The 21,534-nt window shown below is 42.0% G+C and overlaps 1 protein-coding gene across 1 annotated transcript in view; it reads right to left on the bottom strand.

Annotated features, from left to right (window-relative positions):
- The window catches only part of Kat2b (lysine acetyltransferase 2B), a 93,675-nt gene that overhangs the window by 8,222 nt on the left and 63,919 nt on the right, over positions 1 to 21,534 (bottom strand). The window contains exons 7-13 of the mRNA XM_076914651.1: positions 20,831 to 20,953; positions 16,974 to 17,110; positions 12,677 to 12,885; positions 11,214 to 11,340; positions 4,906 to 5,016; positions 4,220 to 4,363; positions 1,105 to 1,219 (exon numbers count right to left, since the gene is read on the bottom strand). Coding sequence (XP_076770766.1) covers positions 1,105 to 1,219; positions 4,220 to 4,363; positions 4,906 to 5,016; positions 11,214 to 11,340; positions 12,677 to 12,885; positions 16,974 to 17,110; positions 20,831 to 20,953 — 966 coding nt within the window. The remainder of the gene's footprint in view (positions 1 to 1,104; positions 1,220 to 4,219; positions 4,364 to 4,905; positions 5,017 to 11,213; positions 11,341 to 12,676; positions 12,886 to 16,973; positions 17,111 to 20,830; positions 20,954 to 21,534) is intronic.

Genomic DNA, 21,534 nt, shown 5'->3' with positions numbered 1-21,534 from the left:
CTAGGTGTGGTTAGCCCTTGTGATATTAGTTGATACTACTGATAATTTAAAAAAAAAAAAAAGTCCAAATAGCTAAACATTTGGCAAAAGTGGAAAATAATAAATCAGGAACAAATAAACACAGAAAAATACCTGGCACCACTAGGCATTCAACAATGGGGCAATTACTCAGTCATTAACAGTGACTACACAGGGACATGAGACCTGGGGCTCAGCAAAGAGAGTTCTGAGGCAGGGCAGATGCAATGAAACAGGCATCCTGTCTCTTTCCTGAAAATGTTTAGCTTTGTGTCTCTCTGCTGGAAGCAGGGAGGTATTGAGTCATTATAAGAACTTAGGTTCAAACCAAATAAGATCACCAAATGATAACTGATAGCTTCTAATCGACAAACCCTAGTCATTTTGTATGGTTCAACCCAATACAGTTCCCTTTTAGAGGATGAAAAGAATTCTTAAGAAAGCTACTGTAAAAACTTGAAATGCCTTCCATCACACTTGGAGAGGGAGGAAGAATAGAAGTCAGGCAGTGGGCTCATGCAGATCATGGAGGCACCCAAGCAGGTTGTCCACAGCAGGCCATTTGGAGAGCAGAATGGGTCACTTCTTGGTCTGACCTTCTGCGTGATAATTTATACAACCATTTGAAGAGTAGTTCCTCCATTTGTAAATATAAAAATCTAGAGTTCCCATGCTGCTTAGTACATATTCCTGTTGCCAAGCACTGTGTGCAAGTGCCAGACTGAATAAAGGATGGATATTAATAACTCTTTTTTTTAAAAGGTACACTGTCTGGGTTGAGTTAGGAAGAAAAACACATCAGAAACTCTTTATTATCGTCCTCCCCAGCCCCAGCCCCAATAATGTCTCACTCTTGTCTCTGTTAGCCTCAAACACTCCATCCTCCTGCCTTAGTCTCCCAGTGCTGGGATTACAGGGGAGCTCCTCCACACAGCTTGCTGCCCACCAGCAACACCACACATGAAAAGGAGACAGGTGAAAGCTTTTCAAATGATTGCACTCTGGAAACCATTTCAAACATCTCTCACAGGAGCAACAGAAAAGTCTGCTTTTTTTTTTTTTTTTCTTTAAGTATCTTATACATACTGATTCCAGGAATGCTTTCTATAGGAATCTGCCGAACTCCATCTTTGAAACATGAAAGTCCAGGGTAGACTTTTCGAATCTGAGCTTGTTTTCTTTCTATCAGCTTTTTAATGATCTGAAAAGCATGGGGGAAAGTATGGTTAGTCAAAGAAGACACAGACCAGGGAAAGTCAGATAAACCAAGGAGATGATGGTCCCGAGGTTGTATACACTTATAAGACAAAAAAAAAAAAAAAAAAAGGAGAGAAGGCTGAATACACATTAGCAGGCAAGAGACAGAAGAGTTCTGGGGCCAGCGACATGGCGCAACAGGTAAAGAAGCCTACCACCAAGCCCGAAGACCTGAGTTCAATCCCTGGATTCCACATAGTGAAAGGAGAACATCATCTCCAGCAAATTGTTATCTGACCTTCACACATGTCATGGAGGAGTGTGTGTGTGTGTGTGTGTGTGTGTGTGTGTGTGTGTGTGCACGCACGTGCACACACATGCACATGCACACCCCACATACATAAATACAAAAAGTTTAAATATATCTTTTAAAAGAAGTATTCTTTATAGTCTCTTATATGGACTGAGATCTAAGAATCACACACCACAGCAACCTACTCATGGGCATGCACACAAGCAGCCATACACCTCCGTGCCTATCACCTTTTCTCCCGCTCTTTCTACATGGTACTATCTGCTCTGTGTCCATCATCTTCTGTGCTGGACACTGACCTGGTCTTTGTTCATTATCACCCCAGTGCACACAGGTATTCTATGAAGCTATCTCACCTATGGAGGTGTCTCTCTCCACCTTCAGCTGATTCTAATCAAGCATGCATTCCTGGACTAGAAAAGTTCTCAGTATGCATAGCTTATTCCCTACTGTTATTCCTCAAGGGGCTTTCCACAGGTGGAGTCTGACATTTTTTAGAGTATTTTGGATTTTGGATTTTTCTCATTAGAGATGCTTAATCAGTAAGCCAATGGAAATAATGAAGAAGAGAAAAGCAGATTCTAAAATACTTGGGTCAGGAAAATTTTAGATAAGAGATACTTGGTCTATCCCTACAAGAAAATAATTATTTTATTATGGTATGGTTGCAGCTGTCTTTTAAAAATCTAGTTCAAAACACTGAGAATAAGACTATAAAGGTACACGACCCCAAAGGCTCAGAGAACATCATGGAAGAGAGGGCAGAACAAATGCAAGAGCCAGCAGACAAGGAGGAATGTTGTGAAAGGAAGGCCTCAGGACCCAAACTGGCCGATTCATATGCACACACACATGAACTTACAGCAGTTGTGATTTACCTGCACATGAGTTAAAAATGGCATCATGAGGAGGGTAAGAAATCCAGATGCCACACCCTTAGATGAGAAGCCAGTGGAACTGATAGCTTCAGAGGGAGAGTCATTTTTCTTTGTGAGTGTGGCCATTGATAGGTTGTCAGTGCCTCAGTGGATGGCCCCATGCATGTGTGTGCATAGGCAACACTAATTACAATTAGTGACTTGGCGGTTATTTTATAAGGTATGAAGTTGGGATTCATATGGATGATATATTGGTGTGATGCTGGAGGGAGGAGCAGAGAGTGAATATGAGCAAGATAAATTGTATATGTGGGGTAGGGGGGGAACTACATTAATACTCCAAACACATTCCATTCAATGGTATGTGTGAGAAAAGACTAGAGACAAAAAAGGAGAAGTAAAAGAGAAAGAGGGGAGCCAAGAGGAGAAAGACATCTTTTAAAAAAGAAGAAAAAAAAATTAGCCTAGAGGATAAATCCTTGAGGTTGGTGGAAGACTATAGAATGAGCAGCTGTCAGCACAGTGCCAGTGTCAGCCAATCAGAAGCCAGCGATGCACCAAAGAGCTGCCAATATAGACCTGCTTGTTAGATTCTAAAGAACAGTGAGGGAAGGTGACTCTTCAGAAAGGCAGGCCAGAGGCACCTGCTGCATTTGGGATCCTCCCTTGGCCCTGTTTGGAACTCCCTATTAGGCAGACATCTTTGACCATGCAACAAAAACTATTTTGATTTTCTAACTTAGAACAAAATACCTTTTGCTCTTCTATAGGAGCACCTGCCTGACCCACTTTAAATAAACCACTCAGTGAGTGACTGCTGTCACTAGACATTATGTAAGCTTCTGGGCTGTTATATGGGTCACATCTAGCAAGCAAAGAATTGAGATTAGGGATCTTAATAGAAAGCAGATGGGTTTAAGGCAGATGTTCCTCTTTGGTAACTTGTCAGGGAAGAACACAGAAGATTAAGTAAAAGGAGTACTGGATGAAACAGATGTCACCTGCATCCCAGCTCCCAGCTCCCAGCTCCCAGCTCCCAGCTCCCAGCTCCCAGCTCCTCCCAGTTCCTCCCAGTTCCTCCCAGCTCCTCCCAGCTCCTCCCAGCTCCTCCCAGCTGCTCCCAGCTCTCCCAGCTCTCCCAGCTCCCAGCTCCTCCCAGCTCTCCCAGCTCCCAGCTCATGGTCCTGGCTATTCCAGAGTTCATTCACTTCATGAACAGTCTTGTGGACTCTCTAGTGTGCCATTCTGCCTTCTAAAAGGTGATAAATGACTGTAAACTCTCATCTGGAGCCTTCTCCAGCATTACCATTTTTTGTTTGCAAGTCTAAGGACATATCAATACAGATAACAAAGGAGTTATTGCCTGGAAGGTTAAGACTTCAGAGCATGCAGTGTAAAGGAGAAGCAGACCCTAGAAGAAATGTCTGTGTAGGATAAATAATTAAATCCAAGTGAGTGGGTCAGGCTGATGCTGTAGAAGGTTAAAGACAGCTTGGAACAGAACCTGGATGCCATAGCCAGGGAATAGGGTATTGTGAGCCAGAGGCATCTAAAGCATCAGCAATGGCTCTGGAGGATCCTTTTGGTGATGAAAGTGAAGGGATAAGATTGCAATAGGCCCTAATGAAGTTAAGATGTACTGTATACACAATTTTATACAATTTAGCATGCATACACACACACACACACACACACACACACACACACACACACACACACACGCATATGAGGTAGGTAGAGAAGGGGGTTAGGGGCCCCGTGAGATGCAGTCCACCCTAAGGCTGGCTTGGGCAGAACAGGAATTAGGGCTCACCTCCTTCTGCTTTTTAATGATGACAGAGAACTCTGTATATGGGATCTGAGGGTTCAGCTCACATCCCATCAAAGTGGCTCCTTCATAATCCTTGATATAGCCAACATATTTGGTTTTAGGTATTTTGATTTCTTTGGAGAAACCCTACAAGGCAAATCAGATCACTCATTAGGATGCTGTGCATAATGCCACTCAACTGGCTGCTAAGTGCTGGCTCTGGGCCAAGCCTGGGGCCAAGGATTAAGAGGAACTCTCTTCCCAGAACCGCTGCCCTGCTCTGAACAGCAGCCATACAGAGAGGCCCCTGATGAACAAAACCATCAAAAATCAAACAGTACCAACGGGAAGCAAATTTAAATGTAAAAGTGTCTGGGGGGTGGCAGTGTGCACATCACGAATCCCAGCAGGAGGAATGTAAATTCAAGAGCAGAATGATGGCCAAGCTCCCAAGACTGGAAGCCTGTACAGACTTTGTCAGAAATGAACCTTTTCCAGAAACTAAATCAATTTCCCCTTTTTTAATTTTTAAAAGAGATTCAGATTTAGTGAAAGACCCCGTCTCAAAGGAATAAGGCAGAAAGATGTCTGGCTTTGGCCATCAAAAGTGCACAACCAGGTGCATGCACCTGGACACACACATGTACATGCATACAGTCTGAGAGCACACAGCTTCACTGGGAACCAACCTGTTTCTTGAAGTAGCCGATGGCATATTCATCTGCATATGTGAGGAAGTTCAGGATCTCATGTTTTATGTGGTATTCTTTGAGATGGTTCATCAAGTGGGTTCCATAGCCCTGGTGGAAGTAAAGACACTCAAGAAAAGAAATTCCTAAAAACGTAACAGAAAATGGTAGCGTACAGGAGTTTATAGTTTTAAATATTTTACCAACCAGGATCTTTCTGGAAGGAACTGTTACTTGCATGTCTAAATTTTGAAAAGGAATCACAAACTAAGGCATTCAAAATCTGTGGTTCAAGACAAAAGTCATCACTGGCAAACACTACCTCCTGGTTCTTTGAAAATAACACAGTAAGTAAGACTCCAAACTCAGTCCTAAAATTCTTCTTGCTGATGCCAGATGTTTGCAGAGTGAATGCTGATGGCGAGTTTAATCTTGAAAGTATTTGAGAAGCTGAGATGAAAGGAGGGAGGCAGATGAATGGTGCTGAACTCATTAGCATATCTGAGGTATGTAAATGAGCCATGCAGATCTTCACTTGTTACTGTGTGCACTGAGCTAAGCATTTACCTGTTCCATGCACCAACAACCCTTCTAGCAACTGCATCACAGACACAGGACTTCCAGCTTGGTTTATCAAAGAAAAACCTGAGAAACCCAGAATCTGAGTCAGCAAAAAAATAAAGAAAAAGAAAAAAAAAAAAAAAAAAAAAAAAAACAGTGGAAACAAAAAACTGTGAACAATGTTGAATAAACGACTGGGTTAATATATGAAAACAGGCCCAGTGTTCTGGTGTGCACCTGTGAAGCTGGTACTAAAAATGCTGAGCTGGCAGGATCTAGATTTAGTAAATAAGGCTATATACAAAAACCCTGTCTCAAATTCTTAAAAATCAAAGTTGGGGCAAAGGGTTGTACAAATGTATGAATTCTCAAAGAATTAATAAAGCATTTTAAAATTAGAATATTAATTTGAAAAGTGAAAACTGAGAGCCAGGTGATGGCGGTGGCAGTGTATCCAGAGATCAGTGACCACCACAAAAGACAGACAAAACCTCACAGAATCACAGCACAGAATACAGGATCCGACCCTCACTCCTGTTTACTTCCACTTCCAAGCCTCAATCCAAGCAGTATCATGAGTGGGGGACCCCTTAGCAATTGCAGGTACCATCAGGTGGGGTGCTCTGCCCCATAAAAGTCAGCAGCAACATCGCCTTTTTTGCAGAGTATTCCTCCAGTCGTGTCACCCAAGGACATTTTTCCTACACACACCACAATACCAAAACACTGTGAGTTTGGATATATATGAATAGAAAAATAAGTGGAATATATCTCGTGCAAGAAGTCATAGTGACACGGGAAAGAGAGAACACAATTATAGAATGGACCTGCACTATGATTCAACAGGGCAGCTTACTAGTACCAACTGAACAGGGCTAGAAGCACAAAAATGTCCATCAGCAAAAAATATGAATATACACTTTATACTTACTTCGTGTTGACATGGCAATATTTTGGACAGACTGGGTTAAATACAAAGTATAAACATTTAATTTTACTTGTTTTTATTTTACTTTGTGATATGACTTCTAGAATTTTTTTATTTCATTTGTTAGTTTATTTATTGGGTGTTTTGAAACAGGCTAGCCTGGAGCTTACAGAGATCCACCTGCCTCTGCTTCTGCTTCTGTCTCTGCCTTCCTCTGCTGGGATCAAAGGTATGTGCCACCACACTTGACTTAGAAAAAGAATTATATGTGAAACTCGGATTTCTGTTGTACAGCATGGATTCAGAACAGTGTACTTGTCGTGTGTAAAAGGAGAAGAGATAGAAATGATTAGGTTAGGCATCTTTAAAGAGTGTCAAGTTGCTGGGGCTAGAGAGGTGGCTCAGCAGTTAAGAGCGCTTGGTTGTTCATTCATAGTACCTGTGTTTAATTCCCAGAACACCCAGAGAATTGTTTCAGGAAGACTAGGAATGAAAAATGGATGGGCACACACACACACACACACACACACACACACACACACATCAGGATCTGCACGATCCGATAGAGAAACCACAGCATCCCTGTGCCCCCCACCAAAACACACAAAAGTTCAGCATGTTTCTTACACAGAGTTGATGGTGTAATGTGAAAAATTATAAAGGCCATTTTATGAAATATGTAGACTTTTTCTTTGCCCTTAGACCTGGGCAGAAAAATGCAAGTTCCAGAAAGCGGAACTGAATGTAAGATTTTCACTACCCCAGGACACATTCCAGGTGAAGGACATTGCCCCTGAGTCAAGCCTCAGGCAGTTGGCCCGCCTATGGGTGGAAAAGGCCCAAGGCAGGAAGACACATTCCTGACTACAGATAAAGATGCAAGCCACCTAGGTGGGGCTATAGCAGGAAGAAGTAAAGATAGTTAATCTGAAATATTTTGTAAAGACGGTATAGGGGACAGTGACATGGTAAGACCACATTTTTGAGAAGAATGAGTGTGCAGAGTGATTTTCACATGACTCTGGATCATTTGGGCTAGATTCCTCTGAAATGTTCCACTGTTCTTGGTTACCCCTCCCTCCATTGGTCTTCCCAGTGCTATGTTCAAAATTTGTAAAACAACCAATCATGTGTAACCGCGCAAAAATGCAACCATTCATGTGTAACCGCACGAAAATGCCTTCCTTTCCCCACCCCATGCTATAAAAGACCCCTTAGCCTCGCCACTCGAGGCCAAACCTTGCTTTTCAGAGAGAGAGCTTGTGGTTTGACCTCTGGCCAATTTCCTTAATAAAGCCTCTGCGGATTGCATCCAGGCATGGTTTCTTGTGATCTTTGGGTGGTCGTGATTTCGTGAGACTTGAGGAAGGGTCTCCCGAGTATGGGGGTCTTCACTGGGGGTGGGGGTGCTGAATTGTTTCATACAACTGAATAAGGAGACAGGTTTAGCTAATCTCAGTAGGAACAGTCTCTGTAGGAGAGCGGTCTTCAGGCTATAAATACTAAGGCAATGGTTCTCAACCTTCCTAATGGTGCGCCCTTTAATATAGCTCCTCATGTTGGGATGACCCCCAACTGTAAAATTATTTTCATTGCTACTTCATAACTGTAATTTTGCTATTGTTATGAATCATAATATAAATGACTGTTTTCTGATGGTCTTAGGAGGCCCTGTGAAAGGGTGCTGTGACCCCTGTCCCCCAAAAGGATTCCAGAAGCACTGTATTAAGGGAAGAAAACCATAGTGGACATTTTTCTGCCCACACTATCAAAATCTACACGAGTTCCAGCCATCTTTATGAGCCTTGCTCTGTGGGAGAGGAGAGAAGCTGTGACCTTTTCCCAGGAGTTGAGGCTGAGGTCCTTGACATGGTAGGTCGTAGCAGCAGCACCCATTTGCTGAGGACTTCCCACACTCAGGGCTTGCTCCATTCCTCACACATATATAAACAATAAAGAGTCCTGAGAGATGCCTCAGACCAACTGAGGCACCTGGAAAGACACTCTCCAGGTGGTCAAGCTGCCTACAGGCTGTGCAGTGTGCTCCAGATTCTCAGCTTTTGGGGGCTCTCACTCACCCTGGGGTGGGCCTTTGGTGATAAGCTGTCTTTTAGGATCCCATAAGTAACCCTTCACACATATTCCTTCAATAGTCAAAAAAAAAAAAAAAAAAAAAAAGCCAAAGCAAACAACAACACACACACACAAACCTTTTTCTCCTTGTTATTCCTACTGAGTCTGTAATGTTTGGCCCCCTTCCTTCAAGGTTTTAGAAAATTACATGGTCTGTGCTGTGGCAGGGGAGGGAAAAGCCCTTCTGGAAGTCATGAGACAGTTTCCCACCAGTGTCAACGTATCTTCAGTTTCCCTCTGAAGCCTGAAAAGTGCCTATGCCCACCTTAATCAACTCTTTCAAATTAAGTGCTTGGTACAGCCAACTTTAAAACACATTGACCAAATCACAAGCTACGGGTGTGTTTTCCAAGGCAAGGTTTCTCTCTGTGTATTGCAAAACAAAGCTTTCTTTAAGTGAGGTCCTAAATTCTTTGCTTTGGGAGACATCTGGACATTTCCCACGTAGGGGGAGAGGAGACGACAAAAAGCAAGAGCAGCCTCTAAGGGCATCTTGACAGAAGCCTTGGAAAAGCACTTACAGGGTAGTCCCTATCTGATTTGAATCTTTCCCTTCCACAGACAAATTATGAGGTCTATATGTGCAATTTGATGTCAAAGCTAAAAAGCTCCCTTGTTACAGGAGGCAGAAGTGGGCTCCCTGAGTTCTAAGCCAGCCTGGTCTACACAAAGGTTTCAAGGCAACTACAACTACACAGTGAGAAATGAAAACAAAACAAATAAGCAAAACATGAAGAGCTAGATTGCACAGCTATACTCCCATAACCCTTAGCAGTCTGCAAGAATAGTAAATTCAAAGCCAGCCTGACCTACATAAAGAGTTTAATGAGAGCATGAGCTACAAAGTAAGATCCCACTGAGAGAGAGAGAGAGAGAGAGAGAGAGAGAGAGAGAGAGAGAGAGAGAGAGAATAAAGGCAGTAGGATCAGGAGTTCAAGTCTGCTATATAGCAAATATGAGACCACCATCAATTCCATGAGAGTTTTTGTCTTTAAAGGGGAAAGGATGGGGGAAGAAGTTGAACAGTGAAAGAAAGCAAAAGTATCCAAACCTAACCACACTTTAAACAGAAAATGATGTCTTCCAGTGACTTATTTTTGGTTTTGTAAATGGCAGTCCTTCTTTGAATCTGAAAGAACTAATAGACTCCTTAGGCTTGCACTGCCCAGTACAGAAGCCACCAGCCTCTTGTGCCCACTGAGTACTTGAATGTGGCCAGTCCTAACTGGGTGGGACAGGCTGGGAGTGTAAACTACACAGCAGTTTCAAAGGCTTAGCACAGAAAATGTAGACGCTGTTGACAATACCTCATAATATTGAATTTTAGATTAAATGAAACATATTTTTAAAAATGACCTCTCCTGCCTTCACTTGCCTATTTGAAATAGATTTTCTAGAAAGTTTAGACTAAGTACATTGATGGTTTGTGTGTGCAGCTTCTACATGCTTCGTCTGTTGATCAACTTGCCTCAAACCTTACAACAACTTTTTGCACAGTGCCACTGTGCAAAACTGACTCCTTATCTTTTCACAGGACCTTAGCACAAAGCTTCTTCATATTCTTCTGCATCTGTCTGCAACATGTGGGCCTTAACCCCTTTGGGGTCAGATATCAAATATTTTGCATTTATATTACAATTTATAACTAGCAAAAATTATAGTTATAAAGTAGTAACAAAAATAATTTTCTGTTTGGGGGTTCACCACAGCATGAGAACTGTATTAAAAGGTTGCAGCTTAGGAAGATTGTGAACCACTGCTCTAAAGTTAATGTTAATGAATGTTAAGAACATAACCTTCTAAGACTGAAGCAATGTCCTCAGAAACACACAGTAGAATAGACAGAGTCTAGAGAAGTGCCCTTTGTTCCCAGCACATCTAGGTTACTCCAGGCAAACCAAAAGCAATCCTAAGAAAGCACAGCCTTAGCCCCAATGAACAGAGGACCCATGCCAGAGACAACATGGGAGGGGCAGAGGAGGACTCCAGAAAAATCAAAACCTACATGAGGGAATAGGGTCACAGCTGTGTGTGGCAAAGCGCTAACCTAGCTAGCATGCACAGACCTCTGAGTTCAAGGGACTGCTCAGAGCCAAATTCGTGTAAATACTTTTCTTCTTTCTGTCTGTTTTTATTTTAGTCAGGGTCTTCTGGCTTATCCTGAACGTAATGGGTGGAGCAGGCTGGCCTCAAACTCACAGAGATCTGCTCACCTCTCCTTCCTACATACGGGATTAAATGTATGGGCCACCACACCCAACCCCTTCTGGGATTTCCTTAATACTTGTCTCTCTTTATAGACAAGGTTATGAGAATCTTGCTGCAGTGTGTGAAATAACTAAATAGTGAAATTGTGTGTGTGTGTGTGTGTGTGTGTGTGTGTGTGTGTGTGTCCATCTGATTTTCTGCATCTGTTACATGTAAATTAACAATAAACACAAATCTACTTTCAAACCTCTGTCAGAATACATGCTGTGCTTGGACAAAGTCTCTGCATAACCCTACTGAGAAGATTCAGGCCAATGTACTGTCCGCACATATACACAGTGACAGAACTTCTAAGGAAGGCCTGAACTTCACACCCTCAGCCTTCTCTATGCCAAGCCCAGAGGGAATTCCCATGCTCCATAGCATCAGCAAGAAGCCCTGCCTCTGCTTCTCTGTTATGGTTCTGGGTGTCTCTTACCTTGACTTGTTCATTTGAGGTTACTGCACAGAAAACAATCTCTGTGAATCCCTGGGATGGAAACATCCGGAAACAGATACCACCAATGACACGGCCATCTTTAATTAAAGCAAGGGTTTTGTGTTTCCTAAAAAAAGAAAATAAGGTTAAGTCAGAGTTTTATCTTTCTTGGTTATATAAAACACTTTTGGAGATGTTCTTGTTGACTAAAAAGGCTTGGAGGGGAGTGGGAGAGGGAGTTCCTTCATCTAGATGCTAGACAGCCATTTCCCTGGACTCTATGGGGCAAGCCTATTTCATCAGAGCTCCCACCAAAACAAAGGAAGTATCCCCTGAGCACGTAAGTGTGTGCTTGGAGGGGCTCTGAAACTGGCATGCCCAATGCCTGGGCACTGGCTATAGGAGTTGGAGGGAGAGCTCAAAGCTGTACACAAGGATGGCATGCATTTCTGAAAAGGTCACACTTACACAGATAGTGACATTACAGCAAAGAACATAACATCCACAGGTAGCAACTGTCAAGCCCCGAAGTGTGGAATCTCACCAGACTCTCTCACTCTGACTTGCCACATGCATAGAGGACATTGCACATAGGCTATCTGGCTAACTAGGTCAAAATACAGCCAAGTAGAGACATCTGATTACTTCTTTTTGGGTTTGTTTGTTTGTTTGTAGATTGATTGACTGATTGATAGAATTGTATATTGGACCTAGGGCTTTGTTCATGCTAGGTGAACCCTCTACTGCTGAACTACATCCTCATCCTTGGTTGTTTTGTTTTGTTTTTCCTTAAACCCATAGATTTTCTAGGTTAACATGTCCCAAATCCCAATAATTTTCCCAGGGTTTACAGAGCATATGGCATAACAGATTGTGCTGTCCTCTGTACTTCACCTAAGGATCCAACAAAACTTTGGTGTAACCCTACCTATGGGTACTTGGTCTATAGTGGTTCCTAGTTAATACAACAAAGCCAAGAATGTCTTGACTATGAAGTATTTCTATGCTCTCATGACTAAAAGAAATGAGGGACTTAAGAGTCCTCATTAGTTTATTTTATTTCATTCATTTATTTGTGTGTGAGCGTGTACGCTCACATAAGTGAATGTCACTCATGTATTGAAGTCAGAGAGCATAGTGTGGGAGTTGGTTCTCTCCTTCTACCATGTAGGTCCCAGAGACTGAACTTAGATCATCAGCGTTGGCAGCAAGCAAAAAGACTTGACCCACTGAGCCATCCACCTTACTAAACCCAGAAATTTAAGCTATAAAATTTTAGTCTATTAATAAGAACGTGTAAAAAGTGTTGATAAATTAATCAGTGATTTTGACATGAAAATGTTATCAGTGTGGTTCTCTACCAACAGCAGGACAGAAGTTGGCTGTATTCCAAGGGCCGAGTGTCACTATTAAATAGTTCCCCCTTGTATTAGGAGGAATAAAGAAGAATGAGTTGAACTTACGGGTCAAAGACGAGCCGTGTGATGTACTCTTTGGGCATTCGGGGCAGCTGGTGGGAAAACACATTCTGTAGGCCCACCAGCCACATCAGGATCTTCTTGTTTTGTTTCTGGTTCAGGGAATTGCCCACCACATGGAACTCAATGACACCCCTGCGTTCTTCCAGCCTTGCCGCCTCATCTCTGGCTGAATGTGCTGACAGAAAATTGGTCTAGGATCCAGAAGACAAGAATAGATTACAAGGGGCTTTTCTTTGAAAGCGGTAGACTAGATCACATGAAATCTTTCCATGTTCTAATAAGACTCTGACATGAATTTCAGGGTCTTAAACACATGTGCACAAGAGCACCTGTGCATCTACACACACCCCACAAGTTATGAAGACAAAATAGATAGGTGGATTAAGTAGGCTAGGTAGATGTCTCAGCAGTTAAAAGGGCTTACTGTATATAATCAGGCAGGCTGGAGTTTAGATCCCAATATCAATGGAATAAGCCAGGAGCATCCTTTTGTACATGTGTAACCCCAGCTCCAAAAAACGCATAGACAGAAGGGGCACTGGAGCTTGCTGGCTTCCAGCCTAGCCAAGAAAATAAAAAGGAGCCCCAGGTTGAGAAAGGCTTGAAGGAAGGTTGTAGGGAAAGATACTGAATACCCTCATCTGGCCCTTACGCATACATAGGCATGGGAAACCACATACAGAAAAATAAGTGAATGAATTAAGTAGATAAATTAGCATTACAAAAAGTTAATATGTGTATGTGCATTATATTTTACATGGATTAGGCATCAGAAAACTTTTTGTTGTTTTGACAACAGGGTCTTGCTATGTAGTATAAGCTGGTCTTGAACTAACATCCTCCTGCCTCAGCTTCCCCAGTGACAGGAAGTACATACATCATTTCTGACTAGGAAAATTGTTCAGTAAGAGAACCTATATAAAATATTTTAGAAGAGCTGAGGAGATAGCACAGTGATGAAAGCACTTGCCCCACAACCTGAGGACCAGGGTACAGGATCCCCAGCACCTAGGAGTTCAAGTGGATCTGGTGGCCAACAGCAGAGCAGGCTGACTACTGAGACTAGCCAAAAAGCAAGGTATGTGGGTTTGGGGTTGTTTGTTTGTTTGTTTTTGTTTTTGTTTTGAGAGAGAGAGAATCTGCCACACACAGGCACCAATGTCCTGCCATGCTCATGTGAACACATGTATCAATGCAAAAGTTATCTTTAAGACAATATTTTAGGGTGTTAGAAAGACAGCTCTGTGGTTAAGAACATGCACTGCTCTTCAAGAGGGCCCAAGTGTGGACCCTACAAAATACACACTGGGTAGCTCACAACTGCTTGTTATCTCCAATCCAGTGTATCTAATACCCTCCTCTGGCCTCCCTAGGCATGCACTCGCACATATGCATAAGCCCACACAGAGACACATGTACATATAATTTAAACAATAAAATATTTTAAATATTTTTAATCACATTCTCTCTCTCTCTCTCTCTCTCTCTCTCTCTCTCTCTCTCTCTCTCTCTCTCTCTCTCCCTACTCAGTTGCTGTTGTAGTATACAAGCAGACATAGACACACTACTATAGAATACTTGGCATGATCTTCCAACTTTAAAGAGGGTAGAGGGGCTGTTCACTGTGCCTGCTGTTCTACAGGGGACCCAAACTGGGTTTCAAGCACCCATATTGGGAGGCTCACAACTGCCTGCAGCTCCAGCTCCAGGGGAGCCAAGGCCCTTTTCTAGCTTCTGTGGGCAGCCACACATACATGGCATATACTCAGACATATGCCATAAATAAATAAAAAATAAATATAAAAATTTTGAACTGGGAGAACAGTGAGATGGCTCAGCAGGTAAGGGTGCTTGACACAAAACCTCACAACCTAAGTTCAATGCCTGGACAAAGACCCATCTGATGGAATGAGAAAAATGATCCCCTCACACTGGCCTCTAACCTCCATATTCACACCATGGCATGGGTGTCTCCGTGGGTGCATGAACACATGCACACACAAGCACATTAAACAAGTCCATGTTCATTTTTAAGAGAAATAATAGGTGAGAGTGTTCACTGCACAAAACTGATAACTTCAGTTTGAGGCCCAGAATTCACAACTAAAGAAAAAGAACTGACTCCTGAAAGTTGTCCTTTATCTGCTATGTATGAGTGACTCACTCACACAATATAATAACATAGAAGCAATCAAAATAAAAATACATGAATACCATTAAGATAACAAGTTTCAAGTTCTTGAAATGCACCATAAAGCAGCAGTCATGTTTATATTCTTAGGACCTCTTTTTGGAAGACACTTTTCTTTCTAGAAGTATCTATTGATCCAGACTTAACTCACAGCAGTCTACATGGCCTAGAGCCAGCAAGCACCGTATGCTTTAATATACCTCATGCTGGGCAAGGAAATCTTTGACAAACGGCTATGCTGGGGGAAAAAGTCCTAATGACAGCACTAGCTCTGAGGGCTCTGGTTGGTTGTCCAGGTGACTGGGTATCACTGTGCTAGATATTTCAAGGGACCAAGATATTTAACAACTAACTTACAAAACTGTCTAAAACTGTAGCAGCTTTCTTGGGCATGCTGGTACACTACTAACTGCAATAGATTGTGAAATGGGAGAGTGCCTCCCCACTTTTCATCTGTGCAGGCCAAGCTCTGCTCATGTGTGAAGTTACGAAATCCCTGAAGCCCATACACAGAAGGAGGTCAGCTTTAGGTCCCCACAGACTTAGATAGTCAGTCCAGAAGGAAAGAATGTTACGAGATGGTTCTGTTGCAACACTCAATTCTCCAAATTATCCTTGGCATTAATAAAAGAGTCACAAAAACAGAGCAGTATGAAACTTACTGATTTAATCTAGCAAAGCCACACCAAAAAAATAGAAGTTGTTTATACAATACTACTCAGGCCATGTCTTCATTTCCTGGAAATGACTTAAGCCTCCCTGTTCGTTCCTGGATGTCTTGCAATAAGATGAGAGCAATACTTTCAACCAAAATGTTTTACCTGGATTGATCTAAACTATTACACATATCCAAACAGAGACATTATGCAAAAATTGCGAAAAGGCTCCTCAACAAAGGCAGCATTGTAAGAGAGGAGGAAAAGCCTGGAGAATGGCTTTGAGTTAAAGGAGACTAAGGAGCCTTGGATATGGCTCACAGTTAAGGTGCTTGCTGGCCTGCAGCAAGCCCTGGATTTGATCCCCAGCACCACATGAACCTAGCATGGTCATGGTTTAAGGTCATTCATTAATCCTGGCTATATAGTGAGTCCAAGATCAGCCAAGACTACATAAGACCTGTCCAAGAAAAAAAGAAAAAGAAACAAGAAGGAAGGAGAAGGGGGGAGGAAGGAAGGAAGGAAAAAGATGAAGAAATGAAAACTGAATGCCATGCTTTGTTCTTAACTGAACCTCCAACAACAATGCATGTTAAGAATAGCATAAATCGGTAAGATGGCCATTGGACATGGGGGGGGGGGTGCATATTAGGCCACAAGTCAGCAAACTTTCCAGTGAAAAGTCAAGAGCTGAACATTTTGTTTTGCAAGACACACATTCCAAGCTTCAATGATTCCATTTTTCGGCTATGTGTATGATAAACAGATAACACAGGCCATAACTATTTCAAGCCTAAACTGCTGGGACACATCTTTACTCCTAGCTAGTTAGAAGCTGACACAGAATTACTTGAGCCCACAAGCTGAACAGCAGATCTGACTGGTAGGCTATAGTCTGCCAACCCTAAACCAGAGAACCTTATAATGAAGTTAAATTTCCTAAGTGCTAACTCATGTGGTTATATGAGAGAATTGATTTCATATGAAACACAAGCAAATTCACTAGGTGTGAGGTATTATTACATCTGTTTGGAATTTCGAAATGATTCTAAAAGGTTCACAGGAGAGGAAAAGGGAAGTAAGAAGGAGAAATGGGAGATGATCACTAATAAATCCCACAGTCTATATGGTTTTTTGTTTTTGTTTTTTGTTTTTTTGTTTGTTTGTTTGTTTTGCATTAATGATAGAGGCTTGAAATTCTTCAATATGGAAAAGTTCCCAACTACTTGAAACTGTAGTTTGTGGTCTTCTAATTGATATTCATCAAAGGGAATCACATTTTGGTTAGCCATCCCTGCCCTCCCTACAGTGATCTTCAGGTTACAGGTGACCAGCAGTGTATTCTCAGTACCCCAGCCTCATCTCTGACAGCTAGTATGGCAGGGAGACCAGAAGGGCCCTCCCAGCTGCGTGCCTGGTTCAACCTGCTGACCTCTGGTCCAAGCATCCCTGCAGGGTCTGTGATGGTAGACATGACCTCATTGATCAATTCCACAGGAATATCCCCCATCACTCGAGATCTCTTGGCCTCCTCTGGAGCATGAGAGTTGTTCATTTTCCTCTTTTCTCCTGTGATGTTCAAAATAAAAGGAAAAAAAAAAAAGGATGGTTTGAAATGGAAAATGCATACTGATGAATCTAACTTATTTGGGAAGGAGACATGGAGTGAGAGGAGGTCTTGCCATGTGTCCCTGGCTGGTCTAATACTCACTATATATACATAACTCAGGTTAGCTTCAAACTTGTGGTAATGCCCCTGCTTCTACCTCCTGAATGCTGGAATAATAGGTGTATGTTATCACACTGGTCTCACACCTAATTTTCTAATAGCACTAATGGCTGTCCCAGGAGGAGAAAGGGTAGTGGTGGAAAAGACGGGAGAGCACCACCACTGCCAATTCCACATCCATATTGAAAATTGCCTATTTCTACAATGACTTTCAACTTGACAAATGAGTTATTAAAGCATGTTTCTTCATCTTAATTTTTTTATTTACTTTTATGTCGTGTGCATTGCTGTTTTGCCTCGATCCATGTCTGTATGAGGGTGTCAGATCCTCCAGAACTGGAGTTACAGGCAATTGGGAGCTGTCTGACATGGGTACTAGGAACCAAACATGGCTCCTCTGCAAGCAGCCAGGGCTCTTAAACACTGGGCCATCTTTTTCAGGCTTAAACACATACATTCTTTGTAGACCTAGAGCTTTGGTTTCTGTTATTATTGGAGGATTGAGAGTTCAAGGTCATCGCTGACTACACAGTGAGTTCAAAGCTGCAATACATTCCTATGATCATAGATGTCAAAAATTGGGGTTTTTTCCTTTTTTTTTCTTTTTTGTTTGTTTTTTGGGACCATGTTTCTCTGTATAGCCCTGGCTGTCCTGGAACTCACTTTATAGACCAGGACGGCCTCGAACTCAGAAATCTGTGATGTCAAAGATTGTTAATGACTGTTTTAATAGCCTCAAATGAGAAGTTTATTGTTGTTGGTGGTGGTTTTTTTGGTTTTTTTTTTTTTTTTTTCGAGACAGGGTTTCTCTGTGTAGCTCTGGCTGTCCTGGCACTCACTCTGTAGACCAGGTTGGCCTCGAACTCAGAAATCCACCTGCCTCTGCCTCCCAAGTGCTGGGATTAAAGGCGTGTTGTTGTTGTTTTGCAGGGGGGTTACAAATCTGCAATGTCTTCATAACAAGATTCTGTGCTTTCCAATGCTGGGGTAGAATGCTGAGCATCCAGCTGCCCAAGCTTAGGGGACTTTTTGTCTGCTTGATATAAGAATTAAGGAGGTTTGTTTTTCAAACCTTCAATGCTGGTTGCTCTGATTATTTACCTCCATCTACACATTACACAACAGGTGTTCATATGCATGCTCATATAGTATACTCAGGTAGTTTTTTATATATTTAAAAATACTAGCCGGGCAGTGGTGGCGCACGCCTTTAAGCCCAGCACTTGGGAGGCAGAGGCAGGCGGATTTCTGACTTTGAGGCCAGCCTGGTCTACAGAGTGAGTTCCAGGACAGCCAAGGCCATACAGAGAAACCCTGTCTCGAAAAACAAAACAAACAAACAAAAAAAAACCCAACAACAACAAAAAAAGAAAAATACTAGAAAAATGTTTTGTTATTAATAAACAAAATGGTGCTGGGGAGATGGCTATGGTAAAAGTGCTTGCCTTGCAAATGTGTGAATCAAAATTCAGATTCTTAGAACCCACAAAAGCCAGGCAGTCATGGTGACCTACTTGTAATTCCAGCCCTTGGAAGAAGCCCAATATCTCTACAGCAAGCAGGCTCTCGCTAGACTAGCCTTTCTCTGTGAGCTCTGGGTTCAGTTGAAAGATCTGGCCTCAGGGAATAAAGTGGAAAGGTCCTTTTTGTTTTGTTTGTGTTTCTTGTTTGCTTTGTTTGTTTGTTGTTTGAAACATGATTTCTCTGTGTAGCCCTGGCTGTCCTGAAGCATGCTCTGTAAACCAGGCTAGCTTTGAACTCAGAGATTTGCCTGCCTCTGCCTGCCAAGTGCTGGATCTAAAGGCGTGCACCACCACCATACGGAGAGGAAGATTCCTAACATCAATCTTAGAGCTCCACACACGTGTGTACCACATACACTCACGTGTATACCACATATATACAATGGAAAATACTAAAAAGTTAAATAAATAAATTTTAAATAGTGAATTTTCTTTTCTCATTACAAAATGGCCCACTTTAACACATACATGTCATAATTTGGGAGGGTGAAGTTTGGATTCTTTTACCTTAAAAATAATACTTCACAAGGTAAGCAAGGCACTGGCTGGGGAAAGTATGCAAAGGCACAGAGAGCATTCCCCCTTGTTCCTCCTGAAAATGGGGAACATAGTAGCTTTTTTTTGCTTTCTTAAATTGGAGTCTTATGTAAATGTGTCTGACCTTTGACTCACTATGAAAGCAAAGTCAATCCTAAAATCCTCCTATTTCAGTTTCCCAAATGCTGGGATTATAGTTAGTATTTCCACATCCAGCTTGTCATGATCTTTTCTCCTTTCTGTAGTCACACTTGATTTTTCTGGCATTTTTTTTTTCCTTTTACTATTATTACTTGCATTTATTTTTGTATCTGGCGTGTGTGTGTGCGTGCACACGTGCGTGTACTGTTGAGGCTAGAACTCAGAGCTTTACATGTCCCAAGTAAACACTCTGCCATTGAGCTTCATCCCCAGTCCAATAACTGAATGAAAAATACAAATAGTAACTGGAAGTCAGGCATGGTGCCGCACGCCTTCAATCCTAACAGTGCGAAGGTGGGCAGATCTCTGTTAGTTTGAGGGCAGCCTGGTCTGTATAACAATTTCTAAGACAGCAGCACTACACAGAAATACTTGAGAGGTTGTTCACTTAAAAAGGATGAAGAAAATAGTGACTTTTCATTACCCAAATGCAATTTGTTCCTCAAATATGAAGCCCATTTAACACACTTTCACACCATACTCACTATCTTTAAAAAACAGAGTACTACAAAGTACACAGACTATAGACAAGGCTTCAAATATGTCTTTTATTCCAACTGTACCAACTCTATGGATATTGGTTTTGAAGATAAGCGAGGATTATCTTTAGATTTTTGACCAAGAAGTCATCATATTCCATGATTTTTATGTCAACTTTGAAATCTTTCCTGCAAGAGTTGCCAATAGCATTTCTTCATTTCTCCCCTCCTGTGACTCCAAATACAATACAACCGTGTGACTTTTGGATGCCAAAATAAGGCAGAGTCTCCACCTCAAGAAACTATTTCTTTTGTTTTCAGAATGGAAACAGGTTTATTATTTAGTGCACTATAAGGGTTTCAGGCTGGGCAACAACAAGCAGTACAGCCTATAGACAACACTGGGTATCTCAGAATGACCTGTGGTGGTGATGTTACTGTCTCAAGAACATGTGTGTACAGGACAACATCCCTAGAGAATGAGGAGATACTCATGAAGGAAAGCTGCTTCTCCTTTAAGTACTTTAGCCAAGCCACAGAGTTTTGAGTAAGCCCAGGCAAAATTGAATGAGACTCACAGAAATCTGACGACTGCCAAAGAACATACCACATAGGTGCTTTAACAGCCAAGTTTTTGTAGTTACAGTTCTGCGCTGCTGGCTTGCTTGTTACACAGCAACACACCCCCAAAGTCTAATGCAAAGGAACATCCACCCATTGATGCTGTGGGGAAACACCTGGTTTGAATCTAGCTGAGGCGTCTGCCACTAACTGAGATCCCAGTGTGAGCTGCAGTGCTCTTGCTCCCTTTGAGGCTTACCTGGGTTTGCTTCAAGCCCAGAAGAGCTTCTGCATCCAGGACTTGTTCTTCCTCCGTTGATCTGCTCATGGGAAGTGGAATTTGAACCAAACAATGCTGTCCCAGTAACAGGAGGACTGATCACTGCCCCAAGAGAGGAAAAAAGAGGGTGTTAGGTGGCTCCTTTCTTTGACAAGACTCAAGGACATGTGAGACCATGAGGCCATCTTATGACTGCCTAACACCATAAAAGCCATGCTATAATAAAACTGCAGAGCATGAAAATCCTAGACAGTCATAGATTATAACTCACTAAACAAAGTAATGATGTAGCCAAGCTCATACTGATAAAAGAGTGACCAAACAAGACAGTAAAGATCTTTTCATGAAGACATACAACCACGAAGTCAATAAGGACAGGTGTTTGCTCTTTTAAAAATCAAATAAATCATTCAATAAATAAACAAGTCACCATTTGGTAGCCATCATGATAAAACTAGGTAAAGGAAGACTGAATGTAGAGGCTGAACTTTGTGAGCAGAATTGCCGATGGTGGGTATTGACAAAACCAAAAAGATGTTCCCGTGATGAACTTTCCCTGTAGCAAAGAAAGTCAGAGGTCTCCACAGTAACAGTCTAGAGACTATTAATGTGCTGTTTTGCCAAGAAAAGAGGCAAAAAAAAAAAAAAAAAAAAAAAATAGGCAGCCTATCCATTAGATAGCA

Source organism: Arvicanthis niloticus, chromosome 17, assembly GCF_011762505.2.
Source record: "Arvicanthis niloticus isolate mArvNil1 chromosome 17, mArvNil1.pat.X, whole genome shotgun sequence".
In the NCBI taxonomy this organism is placed as follows: Eukaryota; Metazoa; Chordata; class Mammalia; order Rodentia; family Muridae; genus Arvicanthis; species Arvicanthis niloticus.
This window is presented reverse-complemented; position numbering and strand designations above follow the sequence as displayed.